General features: G+C 30.5%; 1 protein-coding gene across 1 annotated transcript in view; it reads left to right on the top strand.

The window, feature by feature from the left end:
* Positions 1–9084: 9084 nt before the first annotated feature.
* Positions 9085–26653, top strand: part of LOC111047765 (hemocytin) — a 79721-nt gene continuing 62152 nt past the window's right edge. The window contains 9 exon segments of the mRNA XM_039427115.1: positions 9085–9481; positions 14705–14932; positions 16739–16813; positions 17310–17380; positions 18018–18078; positions 18789–18916; positions 20830–20989; positions 24698–24825; positions 25955–26050. Coding sequence (XP_039283049.1) covers positions 9336–9481; positions 14705–14932; positions 16739–16813; positions 17310–17380; positions 18018–18078; positions 18789–18916; positions 20830–20989; positions 24698–24825; positions 25955–26050 — 1093 coding nt within the window. The 5' untranslated portion in view covers positions 9085–9335.

A 26653-nucleotide genomic window follows, 5' to 3' on the forward strand; every position in this document is an offset into this window, starting at 1 on the left:
ATTATTTCTCGTGGAATTAATCACGGTTAACATTTAACCGGCTGTTGTGCAATCGGCACTCACAGTATTATTCTGTCACAGTTAAATTAACTCAACTTTTTCAACTAGTTGAAGTGTTTTTCAACGGGTTGAGGTGTTTTTGCAACGATTTGAGATTAAAATCTTTGCATCAAGTACAGTATAACATGTGCTAATCTCTGCTGCCATTGTTACATCAATCACAAATACTTTTGTAGGTGCCTTTTTTAATGTACTATCCCTGGTATAAAACTATTTTCAAAGTGAATTTTGAAGACTTGAAGATCTTGGAGGTCGATAATGGATTGAAATTTTTTTTATTGCTCGCCGAAGTAATGGTCAACGTACAACTTCTTTTTATATTTTTCATATTTTGTCTTGTGACAGTTGATAGCACTTATAATTCGTAATCAAAATCCTGTCCAAAATCTATTAATTTATTTTTTTCCTATGATTTATCACTATAGTGCGGTCCACGTTATAATGACAGTATTTGATCAACTTTGGTTTTGATTACCTTGTCTATCATTCGACAAAGCCGGTGGTACTATCCATTTCTAGGTCCATAACGATGCCAATTATGTTTTTGACAGTGTAGAAATATAATTAATTAATTCAGAGAATCGGCATCGCTATTTTTCTATCTATATCCACTGTCATTACAACGTGGACCTCACTATATATACTTTATTCTAAGTATGTTATATAGTATCCTTGGTACTCTTTTGAAAATTGTGTAACTCTGAATGATTAAATAAGTAAATACAATAAAGAACACCCTTAAATGCGTTGGAGGGAAAATATTGAAAATGAATAATACGAGCCACATTCCACGTATATTGAAAAACATGCTTTACTGTAAATAAATATAGGGTGCCCCACGAAGAGGTTTACACGTTTAATTGTATATTATGTGCCCATTCATGCACCGAACACAGTTTACAAAGTAGGTTCTGAAAATATTCTGGGAAAATTTCAGCTCCCTAACCCTCGTAGAAACAAAATGGCGGCACATTGAAAATTTTACCAATTCGCTTCCTATAAAAACTACTTTCATGAGTTATTATCTGATGTGTTTACTACGTTGCGGGAGTCTTGACTCATTTGATGGTACCAGAAACGGATCAAGCGATCTTCCAGCAAGATGGTGCTCCACCTCATTTCGCAAATCATGTCAAGCAATTATTATTACTAAATGACAAACTTCATGGCCGTTGGATTGGTCGTGGATGTGATTTTTTAGGTTAGCCACCCTGATCACCAGATTTAACTGTTTGTGGCTTCTTTTTATGTGGTTACTTGAAGGAAAACGTTCATACCCATAGCTACAATAATGTTGAGGAACTAGAATGATCAATAGAAGAAGAACTTCTCCGGATACTGCAGAGTTTCTTTGTAATAGCTTACAAATCATTTCTTAAGCGCTGTTTTGCTGTGGATGGATTTCAATTTGAATAATTTTGGACTTCAAGATTTTTCATAAGGCTATGTTCTACTTTTTTTATTCAAAAGTCATATTGCCCTAAAGTGCAACAAAAAATATTTTATAAAACCAAAAACACCTTTTTAATGTTCTCAAAGTATTTTTTTTCAATATGCCGCCATTTTGTTTCTATGAAGGTTAGGGAGTTGAAATTTTCCCAGAATATTTTTAGAACCTACTTTGTAAAGTGTGTAAAATTTTAAAAAGTTCTGTGCATGAATGGGCACGTAAAATGGAATCAAACGTGTAATCTCTTCGTGGGACACGGTGTATAATCAAACACTAGATTGAATTTAGTTTTTCGTTATAATTTTGACTTTTCATATTTTAAATAATGTGATTGAATTCACGTTCCTCGAACTTGAAAGTTGAAGCCCGTTATTTTAATTGCAAAATCCTCAGTGATCAAATTCACAACTATTCTAATATTTAAGAGAATTTCCATTGCTATTATACGTTGATGATGCCGAAGTTTATTTTTTTATTCTTAGCTACTCACAATATGATGTTGTTTGTTGTAATATTTCTTCTATTTATCTTGTTTATTTATTGTAGAATTAAGAAGATTTGTAAAGTGTATGTATCTGTAAAGTATAAATTTTAACGTTCTAAATGAAGTACATAATTTGAAATCTGTGTAATATTGTGACAAGATTAAGAGTGAGAGAGCGTTCTATTCATGTGAAATTTTTAAGTGCTTGAAAGATGAAAACTTGATAAAAATTAAATATATCTGAGCCATTGGCCGAGTAGTACCTAACTTTAACAAAAATAAATTGTTAACAATAAAATATCATACTTTTATTCATAGTAGACAAAATTATCTACTGTAGTGATAACTACTTATACACTCAAATATAAAAAAATGTCAACAGTCCAGTAAATTTTGAGATATTTTCTGAATGGATCATCATTTTTTTTGAATGAATGTTACATGTTTCATTTTCCTGTATGAAACTTGAAAATGAAAATCGTTTTTCACAGTGTAACTGTTTAAGAAGATTATGTCATAATATTTGAATATTCTTGGGAGTGGTTACATAGAATACATATAGTATAGGATATATTAAATATATTTATTCCATATACCAAAGTATTTTTAAGAAATTTAGATCTACGTATTGCTCTAAATTTGAGCAATTGAAATGTATTTTCTGTACTCAGCATATCTATAAGGCATGTACATTAGACGAAGTACATAGCTTTCAATTATTATTCAGTGAGATTTTTTATACATCTTTTTGATTGAGGAAGTTCACATTGTTGGAATTGTCTACAGTATTGTTAACTGTTAGGATGTTGTTATATATTAATTACTTTACAGTGTAGTATTTGGCTGGTCTTACTTGTTATAACGATTTTTAGCACTTCAAGCAGATTACTATTGCTAGACTATCGTTATAGTATAATAATAAATGTTTTAACAGTAATTATTGTTGTTTGATTTTCGCTGGTCACAAATTGATGTTCTCAGCTTTTTCAAATTTAATTTTTACATATTTTGTTCAACCCTTTTCAAATTGCAAACTGTTTACCTCAATTAACTTTTGATAAAAAGTTGAAATCTTGAAGTTTGAGATTCAGCATGATAATACTAGATGGTTTTTTGTGCTCCTGTGTATGTTGATATTATCTTCTCCATTACTACATCACAAAATTTATATTTATTTCAGAAGTAAAATTATAATACTTTATTATAGAAAGTTGTTATCTGAATAATGATTATTCAATTTGGGTCAGTGCATTATTTGTTAGGAAAGAGTTTATTGTTATTATTTGTAATTAATATTTATAGTTATTCAAGTATAATTCTATAATTTATTTAATTTATTGAATATTTGATTTAAATTATCTTTATCTTGAAATTTATTTTCAACATTCCACTGTGAACATCAATAAATGAATTTTGTTACAATGACCTATTTGACGTTTTTTACCTATTTGGGAATTTTATATTCCCAGTTTTTTCGGAGGTCATTCCACTTTCAGATAAGGTACAGTAAGCTTGTGTAGTATTTTTACAGAATTTGACATCATTGAAAAATTATGAGTATTTAAAGTACTGTGTGATATGTAGGAACTGACCTAATTTTGAACTCTTCACACTTTATTGTGACCACTCAGTGCCGGTTGCACAAAAGCCGGTTAAATTTTAACCATGGTTAATTCCATGAGAACCAATCTTTCAAAAAAGCCTTCTCTGATTGGTTCTCGTAAAATATTTATCACGGTTAAAATTTAACCGACTTTTGTACAAACGGGCCATAATGTGGAAAATACCCTTAAAATTTCTGGTAAGGCATTGAATAATAAAATAGAGGAAACATATTTTCTAATATAGTATTTCAATAGGGCTAATTGATTTTTTGTGTAGTTGAGAAGTTGATATTGTGGTAATTATTCATATTGAATGAAAAAGACTGAGAAATTGTCGAAAAACCACTGATTTATTGATAATTAGAAAGACCGGTTTCGGTTATTACACCATTGACAATCTCTGATAAACTCTTTTATCAGAGATTGACAATGGTGTAATAACCTAAACCGGTCTTTCTAATTATCAATAAATCAGTGGTTTTTCGACAATTTTTCAGTCTTTTCCATTCAAGCTAATTGATTTGTTAATTTGTGAAGAAATTCTTTCATAGTACCCTTTTGAAAGCAAGATGGTACTTTGAAATTATTTATTCATGAATTAATTAGATTAATTAGTTAATCACGACAAAAACTATTGTATTTTTATGATTATTTTCATTTGTAAAAATATGTCTTGTATTTGGCAAAATTTAGAAATAATTCATCAATTATTATTCTATTTCTTTATCAATTAATTAGAGAAAACTCTAATTTAATCTTATTCTATGATCATATCTACCACTTTATTCTATCAAAAATTTATTGATGAATGAGTTTTTAAAAAACACCACTTCATTGATGATTATTACAACCAGCAGTCTTTAGTAAGTTCATAAAATCTAGGTCAGAATCTGCAATCATTTCAGCATCCGTTCTCCAACTGGCACACTATTGCCTTATATCTATTGCTCTTCTAGAAATTATATCAGATCGTCTCAACGGGGAAAATCTGAAATGTTTCAAATCGGTCTCACATAATTCCTGGAATGAAAAATTATCGAAAAACGGACATAGACTACTTTCTCACTGGAATTTCCAAGTGCTAATCATGTCAAGGACTTTCAGTAATTTAACATTTAAACGGAAAATTTGTTTTTCATTCTATCTTGTTGTAAATTACACTCATTACAAAATTTTATCTCATGTTATCAAAACGTCGGTGCTATAGACACATGCTTTTGACTCGTCCTTTAACATATCATAAAAATAAACTCCTATAGTGAGGTCCACGTTATAATGGCAGTATTTTATCAACTTTTGTGTTGCTATCCTTGTCTATCATTCGACAAAACACATACCACTATCGTTTTCTAGCTCCACAACGTTACCAAATCCGTTTTTAACAATGTAGAAATATAATTAATCAAGGCAGACAAACGGTAACGCTGTTCTCCTATCTTTATCTACTGCCATTATAACGTGCACCTCACTATAGGGTTTTGTTGAAAACAACAATGCTTAAATGAATCAAAAGTAAGAAATAATCATTGTTGATCTTGTGGGCATTTATATACAGGGTGATTCACATAAAGTGTAATAATAGGTAATTTGTTAACCGTTCATTTTACAGAGAACTTTAAATGGGCAACTTACCTTCTTTTTTGTGAAATTTTATGACATGCCATTTTAAATTGTAAATTTGGCCGCCATCTTCCAAAATGGAGGACAAATTTATTTTTTTAAAATGGCAACACCTATTTTTTATGTTGATTTTTGATTCTACGTAAAATTTTAAGACATTTTTACTCTTGTCATTTTTTTGATAAACCCAACCGTTCACGAGCTGGATAAAGGTCTAAAGGATTCAGGTCGGGGATCTTGCTGGCCAGTGTACAGGTCCACCTCGCCCAGTACACACAGTGAAAAAACACGAATTTATTGGTTTCATGATAAGAATACAAAAATACCCTCTAGCTCGTAAAAGGTTGGGTTTATCAAAAATATTACAAAAGTAAAAATGTCTTAGAATTTTACTTAGCATCCAAAATCATCATAAAAATAGGAGTTGCCATTTGAAAAAATAAAGTTGTCCTCCATTTTGGAAGATGACGGCCAAATTTACAATTTAAAATGACATGTCATAAAATTTCACAAAAAAAGAAGGGAAGTTGGCTATTTAAAGCTCTCTGTAAAATGAACGGTTAATAAGTTACCTTTTGTTACACTTTATGTGAATCACTCTGTAGATAGTTGATTCTAAATTATTTTTATTTAATTGAATGCTTAAATTAAAGAAAAGTAGGCAATATTCCTGGTTGGTTTTATTGTTACATTTTATGTGAATCATCCTGTAGATAGTTGATTCTAAATTATCCTTATTTGATTAAACTTATTCGTGAATTTGAAGTTAATACATTTATGGATTTAACAAAGTCCAGCAACATAGTATACATTGCAAGGTTTCAACACATTTTTGTCTATTAGTTGGAGTTTCGTTTGTGATTTTTCATTTTCAGATTGTCATTTTCAAAATGAAACATGATGGTACCTCATTATTTATTAGCTATTCAATAGGAATTTCATTTGTTGAAAATCATCAAAGTTTATTTTTATCCAAAGATGATGCCCCATGAATCTCTGCAATTTTTCATGCCAATAGATGAAAAATATAATTATTCTTGATAACTTTTATTATGTAATTGATGATTCCCCATGAATCTCTGCAATTTTGCATGCCAATAGATGAAAAATATAATTATTCTTGATAGCTTCCATTATGTAATTAATAATTCCCCATGAATCTCTGCAATTTTGCATGCCAATAGATGAAAAATATAATTATTCTTGATAGCTTTCATTATGTAATTGATGATTCCCCATGAATCTCTGCAATTATGCATGCCAATAGATGAAAAATATAATTATTATTGATAGATTTCATTATGTAATTGATGATTCCCCATGAATCTCTGCAATTTTGCATGCCAATAGATGAAAAATATAATTATTCTTGATAGCTTTCATCATGTAATTGATGATTCCCCATGAATCTCTGCAATTTTGCATGCCAATAGATGAAAAATATAATTATTCTTGATAACTTTCATTATGTAATTGATGATTCCCCATGAATCTCTGCAATTTTGCATGCTAATAGATGAAAAATATAATTATTCCTGATAATTTTGTTCTGCTTTTTCAGTTGCGTATCATAATATTATTTCCTGATTGACAATAAAGCATAGCACACATTTGCCATATTGTTGCCTGAGGTGAAAGAGGTTAATTGTTTACACTCAGCTACAAAAAGGCTACATAGGTGTTAATGCTATTACATCTTTTTTAATTGCATTATACACCATTATTATAGTGCCAACTCATGTATTTAGACTATCTATTGTTGATGTTTTTTTTACTTGCATTTATTTTATTATTTTGTTGAAAATAATAAAGAAAGACGCATTCATGTACATTTTGATGTATGTTTTGAATAAAGAGATTGATTGATTGATTGATTACCTCAACTTTTAACTATAGATGTAAAATGACATGTAACTATATATGTGAGATGTAAAATGATTCATGAGTTGTAAAATCGCTTCTCGGTGGTTCGGATCCCACCTGAAGCTTTAGGTCCATCCATCTCTCATTATCATCTGCCTCATTACACACGCACAAACCTAGAGCTCATGTGGGTATCACCCTCAGCAGAAAAATGTGTAAACTGAAAACATAAAGATGATTATGCAATACAATAGAAATTTTGATTCTTTTGATTTTGGAGACAACATACAGTACGATATTTAACCCATTATAAATTCACCCTCAGTATTATTATTATTATTATGTTCATAACCTACATAGTATTTGAACAATTTAAGACAAAATTAGGAAATTGAAGAAGTTTTTGGGCAATAGCCTGTTTTTTCTTTTCCGACTATTGTATTGTTTACTCTATCCAATAAATAAATAATACTATGTTCTATGAGAATCATCCGTCACATGCACTTACTTTCAGTATTTGTTAGTGGAGAGGCGCGCATAAAGACACCTGAAGGATCAGAATTTCAAACATTCATAACTTTTTATACAATAATCGGATCTCCTCATCTTCTATCTTCTATATAATATAAAAGCGAAATTAATGGCACTCACTCACTCGCAGAACTAAAAATCGACCGGACCAAAAACGTTCAAATTTGGTAGGTATGTTCAGTTGGCCCTTTAGAGACGCACTAAGAAATCTTTTGGCAATATTTTAACTCTAAGGTTGGTTTTTAAGGGTTTAAAGTTCGTCTTTTAGCATGTATATTCTTCTTATTCTCTTAATTATAATTGAAATTGTCCATACCATATGTTAATATAGAACTATAATCTAGAGAGAGTACCTCTTCGAAACAGTTAACTGGTAACTAAATTAATAATTTTGTCAGGTTGGCATTAAGTTGAGTTGACTTTGTTAGGTTGACACCAAGTTGAAGATTGAAATGCATTTATCGCGGAAAAATTGATTGGGCACTGCTACTTCAATCAGAGCTATTCCTGGGAATATTATATTACTAGCCGTCAGGCTCGCTTCGCTCGCCATATCCGTTTAGCCAGACGTTTAGTCTGGACCCCCGACTGGATCTTCCTAACATATGATCGTCCTACAAATGAAAAATGCAGGCGAGCCTGCTGATCTCATTCTTGGACGATCCAGTCGGGGGTCCAGGGGGCGGAGCTAGACGGATATGGCGAGCGAAGCGAGCCTGAGGGCTAGTATGGTAATATAGCTCATTCTTCTCGGCTCGTCAAGGCATTTCAAAATCATGTAGCATTAGTCAAATTTGATCAAAAAATGTGAAATTTATTGTTGACTGTACTTTAACCTGGCTCATTCTTCAAGGCAGTTCAAAATCATGTATCATTAGTCAAATTTTATCGAAAAATGAGAAATTTATTGTTGAGTGTACTTTAACCAATTTACCATACACAAAAAAATGGTCTCTTTACTGTTTAGGGCTACTTGTAATATAAATAGAACTATAAATCTCAGTACCCTTTTTTGAATTCAAGAGATTTGTATTCCTATTTACAAAAAAGGTAAATTTTTATGTTTGAAAGGTATATTGTAGTACAGGTTTCTTTATCGTACTCAAGTTCAATTCAATTCAATTTATTAAAACACAAAACAAAATGACAAAGAAGTTCTCTTTTGAAACGAGAGAAGAAGTGAAGTGGTTTCCAGTAATGCTTATGCTACTACTTAAGTAGAATAATATTTTCCACAGTGCGCAAATTCCATACGAATTGAGAATATTATGTTATTAGTGTGACAAATTTAGAATAATTTAGGCGTAACTGATAAAGTGGAGCTATCAGCTTCGTGGAATTGTGCATTTGCTCCAAAATCGGACATCGTTGCTTGCATATCTTTTTATCCAGACAAGCTTCCGTCGACACACATTCTATATTTATTACCACTTATAGATTAATTCTATAAGTAATGAGATCTACTCTTCAGCTTGCCATTTGTTATTGTGCATTGGATGAAGACTGATCCTATGTAATCTGTCTAGATAGTTTTTGCTACATTATTCGCGCTACTTCTTTTCAACTATTGACTCTGTTCATTGCCACAGTTTAACCTTTGTGTTGATAATTTGTTTTTATACAAATTCGAAGTTTTAAAATTTAGATTTGAAAGTGAATGGATACAATCATCGAGATAATTCCGCGTTAAGCCTTCTTGAAGGCTTTATTATTTTTGTTAATCATGTTGAGATTTTTTGTAATTTCATTTTCGTTACTAATTTTTCCAGTATCATCAATAGTTAATCGTGGCAAAGGGACATTCGGCAACTATAATCAGAGAGAAGTGAATGGTGAACACCGTCAATTTCATGAGAGCGGTCAGAATGGGTGAGTAGAAAAATCTGTTTTTTTTCTCAATATACAGTATCGGTTATTGATTTTATTTTTTCCACACTTTGAAGATGAATCCCTTTATAAAGGCTTAGAAGCTCGAATGAATTTATAAGCTTACATTTAAAGCATTTTGATTTAGAGAGAATATTATCCTATAAGGTACGTACTGCTTTAAAAATCATTTTATGAGTTCATTTTAATTATTTTAAGAGTTAATTTTAATCATTTTTAATGCATTTATAGGCTTAGAAGCTCGAATGAATTTATAAGCTTACATTTGAAGCATTTGGTTGTAGAGAGAATATCACCCTGCAAGGTAGGGCTTTAAGGTTGTGCAAAGGCTAAAAATAAACTTTTTACTTGATATTTTTCAAAGTTTTTCGATTTGTATATCATCAAGCTATCAAAATGAAAAAGTTTTCTCAGGAAAACATTTTTTTCCAGTCATTACTTTTTGAGATATGTGCGACTGAAGTTTAAATTTTTGGGACAGAACATTTCAAATTCGGTACGATATAAATCCATGAGATTTTGAGGATGGATTCTTCATGGTATTGTTGCTCTAGTAAAACAAAATTTTTTTGAAAATATCAATTTTTGGAAAAGTTATTCAATTTACTACAGAACATTTCAAAATCGGTAAAAGATATATCCATGAGATTTAGAGGATGGATTCATCATGGTATTGTTGCTCTAGTAAAACAAACATTTTTGAAAATATCAATTTTTGGAAAGGTTATTTAATTTAATAATATAATATATAATATAATAATAATATAATATCATTTATTTTTAGTAAATTGAATAACTATCTTAAAAATAGAAATTTTCACAAAATTTCTGTTTTACTAGATCAACATTACCATGAAGAATCTATCCTCTAAATCTCATGGATTTATCTTTTACCGATTTTGAAATGTTCTGTCCCAAAAATTTAAACTTCAGGCGCTCATATATCAAAAAGTAATGATCAGAAAAAAAATGTTTTCCTGAGAAAACTTTTTCATTTTGATAGCTTGATGATATACAAATCAAAAAACTTTGAAAAATATCACGAGTAAAAAGTTTATTTTTAGCATTTGCACAGCCTTAAAAAATCATATTAAAAGCGAGAAAATAAGAGTAGTACCTATAAGGAATATACTGGTACTGATACTGGGATTTTCAAATAGTTTGTGGTCAAAACTTATAGTGGCAGATATAAATAATCTATCAGGTCAGTTCTTGATGTTCATATTTAACACAACTTGATATGATGAATAGTTTTCACTGATAATAATAAGAAAACAAAGAGGCGTTTTCACTGAGACGTTTGATCACTGTATTTTTGACAAAAAGAAATTGATGACCCAGGAATTTGTCATAATAATGTAATTGGTATACAATAATAATAAATTATGTATAAATAAATAATATATAATAAATGATGTAATAATAAATAATGTATAAATAATAATGTAATTTGTCATAATCTGTATTCCTGATTCTTTAGGAATCTAGTTACGTGAATTTTTATAGTATGAGCAAATGCGAACTTAATTTCATCTTATAATTATTATTTCTCACATTTGTAAATGCTACTCGTGATAATTATTGCTGTAATTTGAAATATAGATTGTGGTATTAATTTGATGCCAACACAATCATTGCAGTATTATTTATTATGATTATTGATTATTAATGATTGATTATCGATGAATGATGATTGATAATTGTTTACTTCTGCAACAGATCACCTCATCCTAATGTTAGAAAAATAACTTCAAAGACTCCAATTTGAGAGATGTGATTATTTTATTGAATTGGAATACATTGCAGTATTATTTATTCATTATTTTATTAATTTCATTTGATTATTGATTATTAATTATTGATATTAATGATTGATTATCGATGAATGATGATTGATAATCGATTACTTCTGCAACAGATCACCTCATCCTGATGTTTGAAAAATGACTTCGAAGACTCCAATTTGAGAGATATGATTATTTTATTGAATTTCAACACTCGTTAGTATTTTACATAAGAGTGAAGCTGTCTTAATTTGTTTCTCCATTCGTCTCAAGACTAGATAGCATCGTATCGTTACTTATTGCTGAAAAAATAATAGAAAGATTGCTTTCTTATATTATTCATTAGCCGTCAGGCTCGCTTCGCTTGCCATATCCGTCTAGCCAGGAGGGCTCCGCCCCCTAAATTCCCGACTGGATCGTCCAAAAATGAGATCAGCGGGCTCGCTTCGCTCGCCTGCATTTTTCATTTGAGCATGCTTCATTCTATCAGAAAGTCAAAGTACTGAGAAAACGCAGAAAAGCTAAGAAAAACGTTGGAAAAACGCTGATTTTGGGCATATCTTTGTTGAAATATTGAAGTCACCTCATCACAAAGTTTTTATACCCTAGCTAAACCTCTGTACCAAATTTGAAAATGTTCTGTTTATTACTTGATGAAATAACTGAGAAAACGCGAATTTTGGGTCTTTATTTTCTTTAGCATTATTTCAAATTCCTTCTAACACAACATTATTACACCCTAGCTTAGCTTCTGTACTAAATTTGAACAATTTCTGTTCATTTGTTCTCGATAAATCTGTGAAAAAGTAAAAAAACGCAAATTTTGGGCGTATCTTTGACTTTATTGAAAATTCCTTCTAACTCAACATTATTACACCCTAGCTGAGCTTCTGTAATAAATTTGAACATTTTCTGTTCATTTGTTCTCGATAAAGCTGAGAAAACGCTAAAAAACCGCTGGAAAAACGCAGATTTTGGGCGTATCTTTGTAATTTTTTTCAAATCCATTATTAGTGCGCCAACTGAACATACCTACCAAATTTGCACGTTTTTCATCCGGTAGATTTTTAGTTCTGCGAGTCAGTGAGTCAGTCAGTGATTGAGTGCCATTTCGCTTTCATATATATAGATTAGGTATTTGTGCATTTCATTGAGCTTTATAGTATTTGAAGAATATTATTAATTAAATATGAAATATAATAAATATAACATGTCACTTTTAATAAAAATTTTCAAGGAGAACGGTTTTGAGCCAAGCCTGTCCTTCTCTTCCGTACCCCATTATTAATTCATGGTTTATAATTATAGAAATGAAATAAATATTTCCTATAAGGAGCTTTGGAGAAATAATTGCAAGAAAAAGTGAACTTTTATATGAAGTGAAAATGGAGGATGATTCAATATGGAGAAGACATATTGACCAACTCCTCAAGTGTGCAATTTGAGTGGGGAGAAATGTCACGTGGTTACACTTTATGGTTGCTATATGAATATTCATCTTGAAGGCCTCAGAATGTGTTATAGCTCTAGGATTATCGTGTAATCATATTCATTCATCCATTGTATTTTTCTCTTTAGGGCTACTTTTGAATATAAATCTGAGTACCTTTTTATAGTATATTTCGCACCTAGAGCAGAAAATTAGATTTTTCCGGCTCGAAATCGGTTTTCAAGTCCGAGGACTAGAGAAGATTGAGAGTCGGAATAGTATATTTCGCACCTACTAGAGCAGAAAATGAGATTTTTCCAGCTCGAAATCGGTTTTCAAGTCCGAGGCCGTAGGCCGAGGACTAGAAAAGATTGAGAGCTGGAAAAACATTTTTGCCCGTGGTGCGAACGATATTTTTCGCCACACTACAGGTATTGCTGACAAAATAAATAAAGAATACTCGTTAAGCTATCGTACCTATCTCTTGATTTTAGTGGTAGAAGATTTGCAGTCAGGATTTCAGATTCTTTTAAAATTTCACTTGGAATACCACAGTCATCTTCAAGCATTTTTGAAAATTCGGAATGCACTAATCAACAATAAATAATTGAATAAAACTGGTTGCGAAGCGAATTAGTTTGATTCGAAACTGGAACTGAAATCATGGCGACTTTAGCTGATGATGAAAGTGGCCACTAGCCCGATCTAGCGGATGACTTATTAACTACTTCCATGAGCGGCTGGAAAGAGACAACTTTCTGGCCTAGCCCGGAAAAGAAACCCTTTTCTGACGTCGTCTGCAAACAAGGTCTTTCAGATCTACGTAGGGACTGGAAAACAGCTGCTTTCTGTGCAGTGTGGCGAAAAAATATTTTTGCCCGTGGTGCGAACGCTATTTTGAATATATATATATATATATATATATATTGTTTATTTTTGTGTGTGGCGAAAAATAGCGTTCGCACCACGGGCAAAAATATTTTTCCGGCTCTCAATCTTCTCTAGTCCTCGGACTACGGCCTCGACCTTCCACTTCTGCTTTCGGAAGTGCTTAGTAAACAACTATTCTCATATATATATATATTATATATATATATATATATATATATGCTCTGAAGGTGATAGCTCTAGCAAATCTGAGGTAATCTGAATATCAGGAAATTGTCCAAGTATTTTTATTTTTTATTCTGATTTGTCTAAATAACCTAAAAGATGATGTTAAATTATGTGGGAGGTTGAGTTTATACTTTTCCATTCTTTCAAATGACAAGAAGATGATATTATTATATATGTTTTAATTATTGAATAATGAACACAAATGATGAAAAGTTTTTTGATCAGATGTTTTTTGATCACCTTTCTTAGTTCTATGTTAGCGGCTGGAAAGGGTACTCTTTCCGGCCTAGGCCCTAGGCGTACAGATATACGCGCCGCGAACATTAGCAATTCACTTTTAATCAGCTGACTATATCTGTATTTTTACAGAAATGGTATAAGATATAGATATAAAAAGCTTGGCATCAGCTGATTAAAGAAACCTGTTCTGACGTCAGACGAGAGTCGTCTGCAAACATTGTCTTTCAGATCTACGTGGGGACTGGAAAACAGCTGCTTTCTGTGCAGTGTGGCGAAAAATAATTATTTCGTAACGATATGTTTCGGCTACTAATGCCATTTTCAAGTGATCACTCAGATCTAAGTGTACTCAGACTTATATTTTTATTTATATTCATTTATACATATAAATGGTGGGTAAAATGGAAGAGGGGGCTTTTATTGCCTCAATTTCGCCCTCATCACTTTTATTGTAAACTGTAAATAAAAGTCATTTATACATATAAATGGTGGGTTCAATGGAAGAGGGGGTAAATGGGGGGGTATCTATCTATACTTACATATACATATACAATTCAGGTAATCATGATTTATAATTATTTATTGATGATTGATATTTGATTATTGACGAATAATGATTGATTATTTCTGCAACAGATCACCACATCCTGCCGTTGAGGATGAACGTTTCTTCTGGGATGAGTCTGAAGATCCGGTTGCAGATAAAACAAAGATGAAACATCACACCAGCTCAGTTTTACAGCAGCGAGTAGATCATGAGTCCCCTTACATCTGGAAAGATTCCTCTGACGAACTGCACAGAGATTCGAGAGTGCACGTGATCAAGGAAGAAAGTCATTCAGTGGAGACGACTCATCACCTCAAGTAAGCTGCTCGCTATTTTCATGTTTACATTAAGTGAGGTCCACGTTATAATGGCAGTATTTTATTACCGGTGGTGTTGCTATCCTTGTATATCATTTTAGTATCATCTTTGTTTTACCAACCTCAAAGCACCTTAAGGTGCGTACAGATATCTCAGTATCGTGTTCTCAAGAAACTTTGCAGTATCCCAATAATCTGTAATACTTTATTGTTACCAATGAGTATTCTACAATGTCTACTTAGCAGCAGTATTCGTGGTCTAGTGGATAAAATACTTGCGTAGCAGCTTAAGGTGCGTACAGAAATACGCACCGCGAACATGAGCAATTCACTTTTTATTTTCTTGTAATAAGTGTTGTTAATCAGCTGACTATATCTGTATTTTTACAGAAACGGTATAAGATATAAAAAGCTTGGCATCAGCTGATTAAAAGTGAATTGTTCATGTTCGCGGCGCGTAAATCTGTACACACCTTAAGAGCTTGTTCACATGACAGCGATTTACGCTCGGTTGTCGCTCGATTGGCAAATCGCTCGGTTTGCCAGCCTCGTACACTTGACAGCGATTCATGAGCGGTTTTCGCTCGATTATGATAAATAATTACTAGGTACAGCATCTATGTACTCAATCTTAATATCTTAATCTATGTACTTAATCACTATATTACTCTTAAACATATATTACTGCTCTGATCGAAACCGCTCGGTTGACTGAAGACATGTGTACGCTCTCATGCCTGCTCTAGTATATCGAGCCGCCCGGCAACCGAGCGGTTGTAGTCTGAGACTACAACCGCCGCGATTCGCCGGCGACTACTAAAACCGAGCGATGCATGTGTACGGCACCATGTGTTTCCCTATACCTGGCAATCGCTCGGTTTGTCAACCGCGCGGCAACCGAACGAAAATCGCTGTCATGTGAACAGGCTCTTAGACAGTCGGTAGACCATGAGTGATTGTCTGCAAAAAACCTTAAAGAAATTAACTTTCAAAACATAGGGATTTTCAAAATATCATAAATGTATATCAATCACTTAGTATATTGATCAATTTTTGTTGTTTTCAATAAAGACACTATTCTATTCTATTATCAGACATGAAAAAGCAACAGATATGCCACAAATATTGCCGCCTAATTGTGGGGATGAAAGTGTGAATTTTTGTTGTAGTACCGGTATTAGAATTCATCCTTGTATCATCCTTTTACAGAATGTAATATTTATTTATTTAAATATGTATTTAAATGAACTTGAAACATAGGCCCACACCATAATATTTTGAAATCTTCATGGATGTTGGTGAAACCTGAATATTAATCAAACTTCACTGAATTGTCATAATTATTTAGTCATCTTGAAAATTCAAGTTTACAGTGTTCCTATTAAGGTGCGTACAGATATACGCGCCGTGAACATGGGCAATTCACTTTTAATCAGCTGATGCCAAGCTTTTTATATCTGTATCTTACCGTTTCTGTAAAAATGCAGATATAATCAGCTGATTAAAAGTGAATTGCACATGTTCGCTCATGTACGCGCCGCAAACATGAGCAATTCACTTTTAATCAGCTGATGTCAAGCTTTTTATATCTGTATCTTACCGTTTCTGTAAAAATACAGATATAATCAGCTGATTAAAAGTGAATTGCTCATGTTCGCGGCGCGTATATCTGTTCGCACCTTTACGGTACTTTCAAATTATTTTGAACAAAAGAGATTGGTTTTCCAATTCAATTATTGTAAAATATACGTGAATTTTTTGTTTGCAATCTATTCAAAATGTTGTGCAATTTTTTATTTTTCATAGGACGGATCATGATGATAATGGAGCGTCAAATGGTTATGGTAGTTACCAAGCTGATGGATGGAGACCAATCAAAAGGTGATGGAAAGTATAATTTTCTGTGTAATAATATTAGGCCTAGCATGGAACACTCTTGAAATTAATATACGCGGTAATTTCTTTCATATTCAAAAATTACAATTTTTGAAATGCTTATAATATTTTCTAATGCTCTATTGAGGGATACGGCTTAGATGGGTATTCTTAAACAGTAGTAGCCTACATTCGTATTGAATAAAGCTGAATATAAGTGAAATTTTGAGATGAAATTTCCAATAGATTAAGTTTCCAATCAAGCTTCGAATAGAATGCATTTTATTTTGCTATCACAGAAGAATTTCATGAAGCGTATTTTTACCCATTTTCGTTTACTGGAAGGTATAATAAATGTTTTAAAATGTGATCGCATTATAAAAATAATAATAATAACTCAGTAGTTGCTCTATTGACTTTTAAACACCGGATTGAAATGCTATTATTCATAATTTATAAATCAATAATTATAATAACATGCAAATCTATTTTTGTGTTGTAGTTCAAAGCAAGGTGGGAGAAATTACAACTATTATTCCAAGACGTCAAAGAAAGGCGGTGCTTTTGTTAGCGGTAAGTTCATTGAATTTATTGGATTATAAATATTTATAAATCTATCTGCTCTCTGTTGGTGGAGAGAACTCTGTTTTGCTCTACTTCCCCTTACAATCAATATTCCCCAATTTTCGGGAATACGTACAGTACTCGTATTTTAAATATTAATTGATCCTAATTTGAATAAAAAATGTATACCGTACTAAAATTGAATATAAATTTCAAATTAATATTTATTTTACAGTTTTGAGTATTAAGTAGAAGAAATTTTGTTATCATTTCGGATCTTAATCTTTCCAAATTCAAAATTATTAATTGTTTTAAGTGTTTGTGTTTTTTTTCAATGTGGAAATTAGTGAAGAATTGGAAAGTCGCACATAACCTTTATTTGGACAATTTATTTTATGAAATTGGGATGAAAAAGTTTTAGACTGTAGTCTGTTTTCATGTCCTTAAGTTGATTGTAAATGATAAATAAATAAATTTATAATGATGATGTAGAACTTAAAAATTCAATTTTATTGGACTGGCAGTTTAGTTTCTACACATCCCAAATAAGAAACATATCCTTAGTTATGTCAAACTTAATATTCGCAGAACTGAATAATTTTTTTATCTAGTTACTCGATCATTAAAATTATTGTTTTTTTTTCAGGATCATGTGAAACTCGTCTTACTGCTCCAATGAACTCGATTCTAAGATGCTCATCTTACAGGTAAGAGTCTACAATCTTACTTATCAGCTACAATCTTTACAATCTTGAATATAATCACCATCTATCACCATCTTAATCATCATCTAAATTTTTTCAACATGAGTCTTATAAAAAAGTACATGAACAAAATAGAGAGTATAGCTTAAGGTGCGTACAGATTTACGCGCCGCGAACATGAGCAATTCACTTTTAATCAGCTGATGCCAAGCTTTTTATATCTGTATCTTACCGTTTCTGTGAAAATACAGATGATATAGTCAGCTGATTAAAAGTGAATTTCTCATGTTCGTGGCGCGTATATCTGTACGCACCTTAATACTATCGAGTTTGAGGAAAAAAGTTGAAAACAAAATAAAAGAAAACCTTGAATATATGAAACTTATAGTAACAGATTTAAATGAAGAAGAAAAATTATGTTACTAATACTATTGAATTAGAGGAAAAATCTAAAAACAAAGGAAAATAGAATAATATTTATTATGAGGAGCACGACACTTTTATGAATGAGTTCAACATTAAATATCTATGTAAAATACACAATAAATTCAATTTGCATTGAAATTGAATCAGAGGAATTGGAAAATGAAATTAATATGTTACCAAATAATCATTATCAATCCATTTTCAACTTTTTTTGAGAAAAAAAATCAACAAAAATAGGTATTTGTATCCTTGCATTAGATTATAATAAATTTTTTACGTATTTCCAGTGGGTGCCAAGCCACTTGCCTCAGGGATTATCAGTTTCCAAATGGAGAGACTCAGCTATTCTTCGCTTGCCAAGAGGGAAAATGGCGAGTTAGAGGATCTACAGATGATGAAATTCCTCAATGTCATCGTAAGTGTCACCTTAATAAAATGTAAACTCATTATTTATATTGTATAATAAGTTTTTCCAGAATGCGTCAGATTATAAATTTCAATTAATTTTGGCATGAGATTGAAAGCGTTGAATGTGTCAACATAAATACCGTACTCAACCTATTTCGGATTATGTGTAACCTTATCTAAATTTGGGCGAGGAATAGCACAAGGTTACTTTTTTTCTCTTCCAGTCATTGATGATGTATTTATTGTAAGAATGAATAAACATTGATTTTTATACCATTATTCGGTCAACATGTTTTTTTTAAAGAAGGCAGGATCAGATGGGAATTCAATTTCAAAGAAATTTTCTTAATATTAATTACATGAATCTTAATGGAAATTTCTCCCTCTTTCTAATCATATCCTTAGAATTAGATTTTGACTTATAGTTTTCTAGTTATTGACGTTTTTCAAAAATATCGAAAAATCGATATATTTCGAAAACCAAGGTCGATATAAGAAAATTTTATTGAACATTATTTGTTGCAAATTTCAGAAATAATTAATAAAAACAATATAAAAACTTGTAGTAATCTTTATTACAAACTTTGAAAAAGTTATTTAAGCTTTAATTTTAAAGTTTTTAATAAAGGGTACTACAAGTTTTTATTAATTTGAACAAAAGTAGCCCATATAAGTCTTCAGCTGTTAGGTACACCTTCCGTGGAACACACTTTATATTCGAGTACTGTTATGTTTATGTGTTCATGACTTGTAATAGATTTGTAATGTGTAGATAGCTGTTATTGGGCAATTCACTTTTCAAATGTAGGGAAACTATTGTAGGTGAAAGAAGAATCCAGGAAATTATAACGTAGTTTTATAGGTTTACTAGCCGTCAGGCTCGCTTCGCTCGCCATATCCGTCTAGCCAGGGGGCTCCGCCCCCTGGACCCCCGACTCGATCGTCCTCGCTTCGCTCGCCTGTATTTTTCATTTGAGCATTTTTGTCATATGTTAGGACGATCCAGTCGGGGGTCCAGACTAAACGTCTGGCTAAACGGATATGGCGAGCGAAGCGAGCCTGACGGCTAGTAATATAATATTCCCAGGAATAGCTCTGATTGAAGTAGCCAAAGACCTTAAAGAGATATAGACCCACAATGCCTATGCCTTCACAATGATAGCTATTACTTGAAATTGAAGGCCACCATTGGGGTATTTTAGCACGAGATATTATATATACATATATTTGAAATACTATAGATTACAAAGGTATTGGTATGTAATAATCTTATGGGTTGCCCCCTCAATGGCCGATTTCAATTTCAAGTGAGACACTAGCGCTGCATGTGAGTCTATGCATCTTTAAGGTCTTTGGAAGTAGCAGTGCCCAATCAATTTTTTCGCGATAAATGCATTTCAATCTTCAAATTGGTGCCAACCTAACAAAGTCAACTCAACTTAATGCCAACCTGACAAAATTATTAATTTAGTTACCAGTTAACAACTGTTTCGAACAGGTACTCTCTCTAGATTATAGTTCTATATTAACATATGGTATGGACATTTTTCCATTATAATTAAGAGAATTAGAAGAATATACATGCTAAAAGACGAACTTTAAACCCTTAAAAACCACCCTTAGAGTTAAAATATTGCCAAAAGATTTTGTAGTGCGCCTCTAAAGGGCCAACTGAACATACCTACCAAATTTGAACGTTTTTGGTCCGGTAGATTTTTAGTTCTTCGAGTGAGTGAGTTAGTCAGTCAGTCAGTCAGTCAGTGAGTGAGTGCCATTTCGCTTTTATATATATATATATATATATATATATATATATATATATATATATATATATATATATATATATAGATAGAAGATATTTAGACATTCTAGTATTATTATTTGATGAAACTTTAATGATGAAAATATCTTTTTTCACAGCTTCTTGCCTACCACCATGCCAGAATGGTGGGATATGTACTTCACCAAATACCTGTCAGTGCTTGCAAACTTTCTTCGGTCCATACTGCCAATATGAGAAGAAAGCTTGTACAGACTCCCCTCCCACACCAAACAATTCAAAAAAGATATGCAATTCAGAGTAAGTATTACTACGGTAATTTTATAAATCATAAATATTATTTAGATATAAATAAAAATAGCTACCTTTTTTAAAATTGTTTTGTCATATTCTAGCCTTTTTCTCCCTCTTTATGATAATGGACTAAAAACAGATAAATCTTTAAAATTCCTAGGAGTTACAATAGATGAGGAACTAAATTGGAAAGAACATATAAAAAATCTCACAACGAAGTTGAACCGTGCATATTATGTTATTCTCAAGCTATCTCATTCAGTTGATAGAAATACACTCATCACCGTATACTATGCCTATGTCTATTCCCACCTATGCTATGGAAATATTTTCTGGGGAAACTCGACTGACAGCTATAAAATATTTTTAATTCAAAAAAAGATCATTAGGGTGGTTTTTGGTTTAAGAGCTAGAGATACATGCAAATCTATTTTTCGGGAATCGAAGATCCTCACTCTGCCTGCCATCTACGTATTTCATTTGTTAATATTCAGAAAGAATAATATCCATAAATTTAATTTTTGCACAGACAGTCATAACTATTATTCTACGCGTAATCAGAGCTTGATATTATACCCTATTCACAGACATGCCTCTTACGAAAGAAACCCTTCTTATTCAGGAATAAAATTGTATAATAAGTTACCCGAGGCCATCCGTAAAATTGATTCATTGCCGCTGTTCAAAAAAACTATCAAGTCAATGTTAACTGAGAGAGTCTCCTACTCAGTGGCAGAGTTTATTGTTGATAGATTTTGAGGTGAAATTTATTCTATTATTATGAATAGTTCTATAACTGTGACTTGAAATGTTATTGATTTTATTTTTTGATTCTATCATATATGTTATTGTATATTTTTATGCACCTATATATTATTATATCTGACAATTTACGTATCAAACGGGAATATTCCCGGACATGATGTTATGTAATGATGAGTAATAAATAAATAAATAAATAAATAAATAATAAATAAATAAATAAATAAATAAATAAATAAATAAATAAATAAATAAATAAATAAATAATAAATAAATAAATAAATAAATAAATAAATAATAAATAAATAAATAAATAAATAAATAAATAAATAAATAAATAAATAAAAAATAAATAAATAATAAATAATAATAAATAAATAAATAAATAAATAAATAAATAAATAAATAATAAATAATAAATAAATAAATAAATAAATAAATAAATAAATAAATAAATAAATAAATAAATAATAAATAAATAAATAAATAAATAAATAAATAAATAAATAAATAAATAAATAAATAAATAATAAATAATAAATAAATAAATAATTAATAAATAAATCATAACATGTTTCGGGTACAAAAGTGTACTTAGATTCCTATTTATTTATATTCTAGAGTAGCCTTAAAGAAAAAAGACAATATTGTTTAGTTTTATTTTCACATTGATTGTAGCCTACATGTTTCTTGTGTGACTTTGAGCAGGTGTAATTAATCCGTATTCCGCAAGGGTTTGTTAAAAGCACAAATAGATTAAATTTAGTTTTATAGTTCCATCATGATATTGAATTATTAAAAACTGTAATAATTCACAAAAGAAAAACTATTTAATTGGGGTTTCATCTCACGTAAATTTGTTTCACAAATTGAATAAATTTTTGTAATTATTAAAATTGCTTTTGAATGCAGTTTAGTATTGATCCTGAATAAGTACCATAGACTCATATATTATGAGAAATGATTATTATTGTTCTATTCATGTTAATAATTATATATTTAGAAATTAGTGTTTTCAAAATAGTAGAGTGCATTGAGTACATCGGTAATGTTTCCAGAACAATGACAAAAGAAAGGAAGCAATCAGTTTTTGTTTATTGAATCTATTTCTATCATTATTGGCTAAGAATTTGAGATTATATTTCTTTCAATTGGTTTATGTGTTAGTATTGTTGAATGTATAATAATAATAATATAATAATAATATAATAATAATAATAATAATAATAATAATAATAATATAATAATAATAATAATAATACTAATAATAATAATAATAATAATAAATAAATAAATAAATAAATAAATAAATAATAAATAATAAATAAATAAATAAATAAATAAATAATAAATAAATAATAAATAAATAATAAATAAATAAATAAATAAATAAATAAATAAATAAATAATAAATAAATAATAAATAAATAAATAAATAATTAATAAATAAATCATAACATGTTTCGGGTACAAAAGTGTACTTAGATTCCTATTTATTTATATTCTAGAGTAGCCTTAAAGAAAAAAGACAATATTGTTTAGTTTTATTTTCACATTGATTGTAGCCTACATGTTTCTTGTGTGACTTTGAGCAGGTGTAATTAATCCGTATTCCGCAAGGGTTTGTTAAAAGCACAAATAGATTAAATTTAGTTTTATAGTTCCATCATGATATTGAATTATTAACAACTGTAATAATTCACAAAAGAAAAACTATTTAATTGGGGTTTCATCTCACGTAAATTTGTTTCACAAATTGAATAAATTTTGTTATTATTAAAATTGCTTTTGAATGCAGTTTAGTATTGATCCTGAATAAGTACCATAGACTTATATATTATGAGAAATGATTATTATTGTTCTATTCATGTTAATAATTATATATTTAGAAATTAGTGTTTTCAAAATAGTAGAGTGCATTGAGTACATCGGTAATGTTTCCAGAACAATGACAAAAGAAAGGAAGCAATCAGTTTTTGTTTATTGAATCTATTTCTATCATTATTGGCTAAGAATTTGAGATTATATTTCTTTCAATTGGTTTATGTGTTAGTATTGTTGAATGTATAATAATAATAATAATATAATAATAATATAATAATAATAATAATAATAATAATAAATAATAATAATAATACTAATAATAATAATAATAATATAATAATAATAATAATAATAATTTATTTGCCAAAAACAAAATTACATTATAAAACTTACTATAATTTAAATTATACAATACAATTCGAATATGATTATATGTATATATGATTGAATAGCTTATGCTTGTAAACTACATCAGTAGAAAGTTAACTTTTTCTTTCTTGTATTGTGTCTATTGTTGTATTGACTTCTCCTCTAAACACGGACTTGTTCCATATTAGAGGAAGTAATTTTCAGGGAATATATTGTAAAATGTACTTTCTGGAAATAAATTGAATTTGAATTTGAATTATAATTAATCAATTGGTTAAAAGAGAATAGGCCTAAGTTACATCCATCATCGTTTAATCAAGAATCTTAATGCAGAATTCCAAGTTAATCAGCTCTGTAGTTCAGTCCTGGTAATTCATCAAACATGTATTTCCTATCCCGTACCTACATGTATGTATTTCCTATCCCGTACCTACATGTATGTATTTCCTATCCCGTACCTACATGTATGTATTTCCTATCCCGTACCTACATGTATGTATTTCCTATCCCGTACCTACATGTATATATTTCCTATCCCGTACCTACATGTATAAACCAATTCCTTCCCTTATATACGGTATAGTATAGATTTGATTCAATGATTTTTGTGTAACTTGAAACACTACTGAACACAATAAATTGGTTTCTGATATAATCAATCCTGCAATGTATCTATCTAAATTACCGCAGTATAGGAGCTTTTCGCAGAAGAATAAAAAGTTATCACTGTTTAATTATTTTCATTTATTACAATTTCAGAAGCTGTACTATCCAATGCTTGCCTAACCATCAGTTCTCGGATGGATCAGCTATAGCCAATGTTTTTTGCAAGGAAGGTGTGTGGATTCCTGGCAGACCAGACTGGAAAACTGTTCCTGATTGCAAACGTAAGCATAAGTTTTCAAATTGATGTTGTCTTCCATGACGGAACACTTTATAATTGTTGTAGTCTAGAAATTTTGTATCTAAGTAATAAAAAGTATTGTGTTAGTGTCATAAATAGTGAAAAGTATTGTGTAAATACTATAAGTATAGTGTCATAAATAAAAAGTATTGTGTTAGTGTCATAAATAGTAAATAGTGTCATATTTAGCTTCAGGCTGATGTTACTACCTACTAGAATATTTAAAAAACACTTTGACTCGCTTGCACAAAAGCCTGTTAAATTTCAAACATGATTGAATGCCACGAGAACCAATCAGAGCAGCCTTCTTTAAAAAAAACCTTTTCTGATTGGTTCTCGTGGCATTTAATCACGATTGAAATTCAACAAGCTTTTGAGCAAGTTTATTAAGGCTGTGCAAAGGATAAACATAAGCTTTCTACTCGTTATATTTTTCCAAGTTTTTCGATTTGTATATCATCAAGCTATCAAAATGAAAAAGTTTTCTCAGTAAAACATTTTTTTCCGATCATTTCTTTTTGAGATGAGGGCCTGAAGTTTGAATTTTTGGGACAGAACATTTCAAATTCGGTAAGAGATAAATCCATGAGATTTAGAGGATGGATTCTTCATGGTATTGTTGATCTAGTAAAACAAAAATTTTCTGAAAATATCAATTTTTGAAAAAGTCATTCGATTTACCAGAAATAACTCAACTGAAAATTATTTTTAGTAAATTGAATAACTATCTTAAAAATTGATATTTTCAGAAAATTTTTGTTTTACTAGATCAACAATACCATGAAGAATCTATCTCCTAAATCTCATGGATTTATATTTTACCGAATTTGAAATGTTCTGTCCCAAAAATTTAATCTTTAGGCGCTCATATCTCAAAAAGTAATGATCAGAAAAAAAATTTCCTGAGAAAACTTTTTCATTTTGATAGTTTGATGATATAAAAATCGAAAAACTTTGAAAAATATCACGAGTAGAAAGTTTTTTTTTAGCCTTTGCACAGCCTTAAAGCGAAAGCGCTCCACGTGTGAGTACTAGTTTTTAATAACGTTTGTAGTGTCGTCAAAAATAGTACAAAAACGATAAGTTATAGTAACTTTCAAATATTTTTGCAGCTGTTTGCAGTCCACCTTGTTTGAATGGAGGATCTTGTATGACTAATAACCTTTGTCAATGCCCGCAACAGTACAGAGGATCTCAATGCCAATATTGTAAGTAATAGCAATTGTAATATACTGTAACTTTCCAAGAGATATTCAACTATATCAACTCAATTAAGCCAGTTACACACACTCATCGATTTTTACGGGTTTTTACCGTCCTTATAAATTCTACCAGATTAAATGGAGCTTGGCAAACAAATCACATCAAATGTTTGTCAAGTTATATTAAATCTAATAGAATTTATAAGGAAGGAAAAAATATTACTTCGAAATACCGATGTGTGTTTAACTGGCTTTAGCCGGCCAGGACGACTAAGGCGTTCCGCCCTTATTCAGTCTGCAAGCGCTACCTGGTCGCGGGTCCTAATCCCGCCGTATGTATTCGTGGACAGAATCACAAATCATATAAATATGATTAGAAAGAACAACAGGCTTGGCCCAAATCTATTCCATTCCCAAATTTTGATAAATTAATAAAATGTCCAAAAAATAGGTTATGTTTCTACTGTGAAACGTTCAAGTTCAATTTTCGTCCACAATATATATGAGCTAAACATTTTGAATTTAGAGAAATTAAAACACCAAACTATATTCGAATATAACACTTATATCACTTCATATGAACGTTGTATGGACGTTTGATTATTTCAT

The sequence above is a fragment of the Nilaparvata lugens genome, chromosome 4 (assembly GCF_014356525.2).
Source record: "Nilaparvata lugens isolate BPH chromosome 4, ASM1435652v1, whole genome shotgun sequence".
Lineage (NCBI taxonomy): Eukaryota > Metazoa > Arthropoda > Insecta > Hemiptera > Delphacidae > Nilaparvata > Nilaparvata lugens.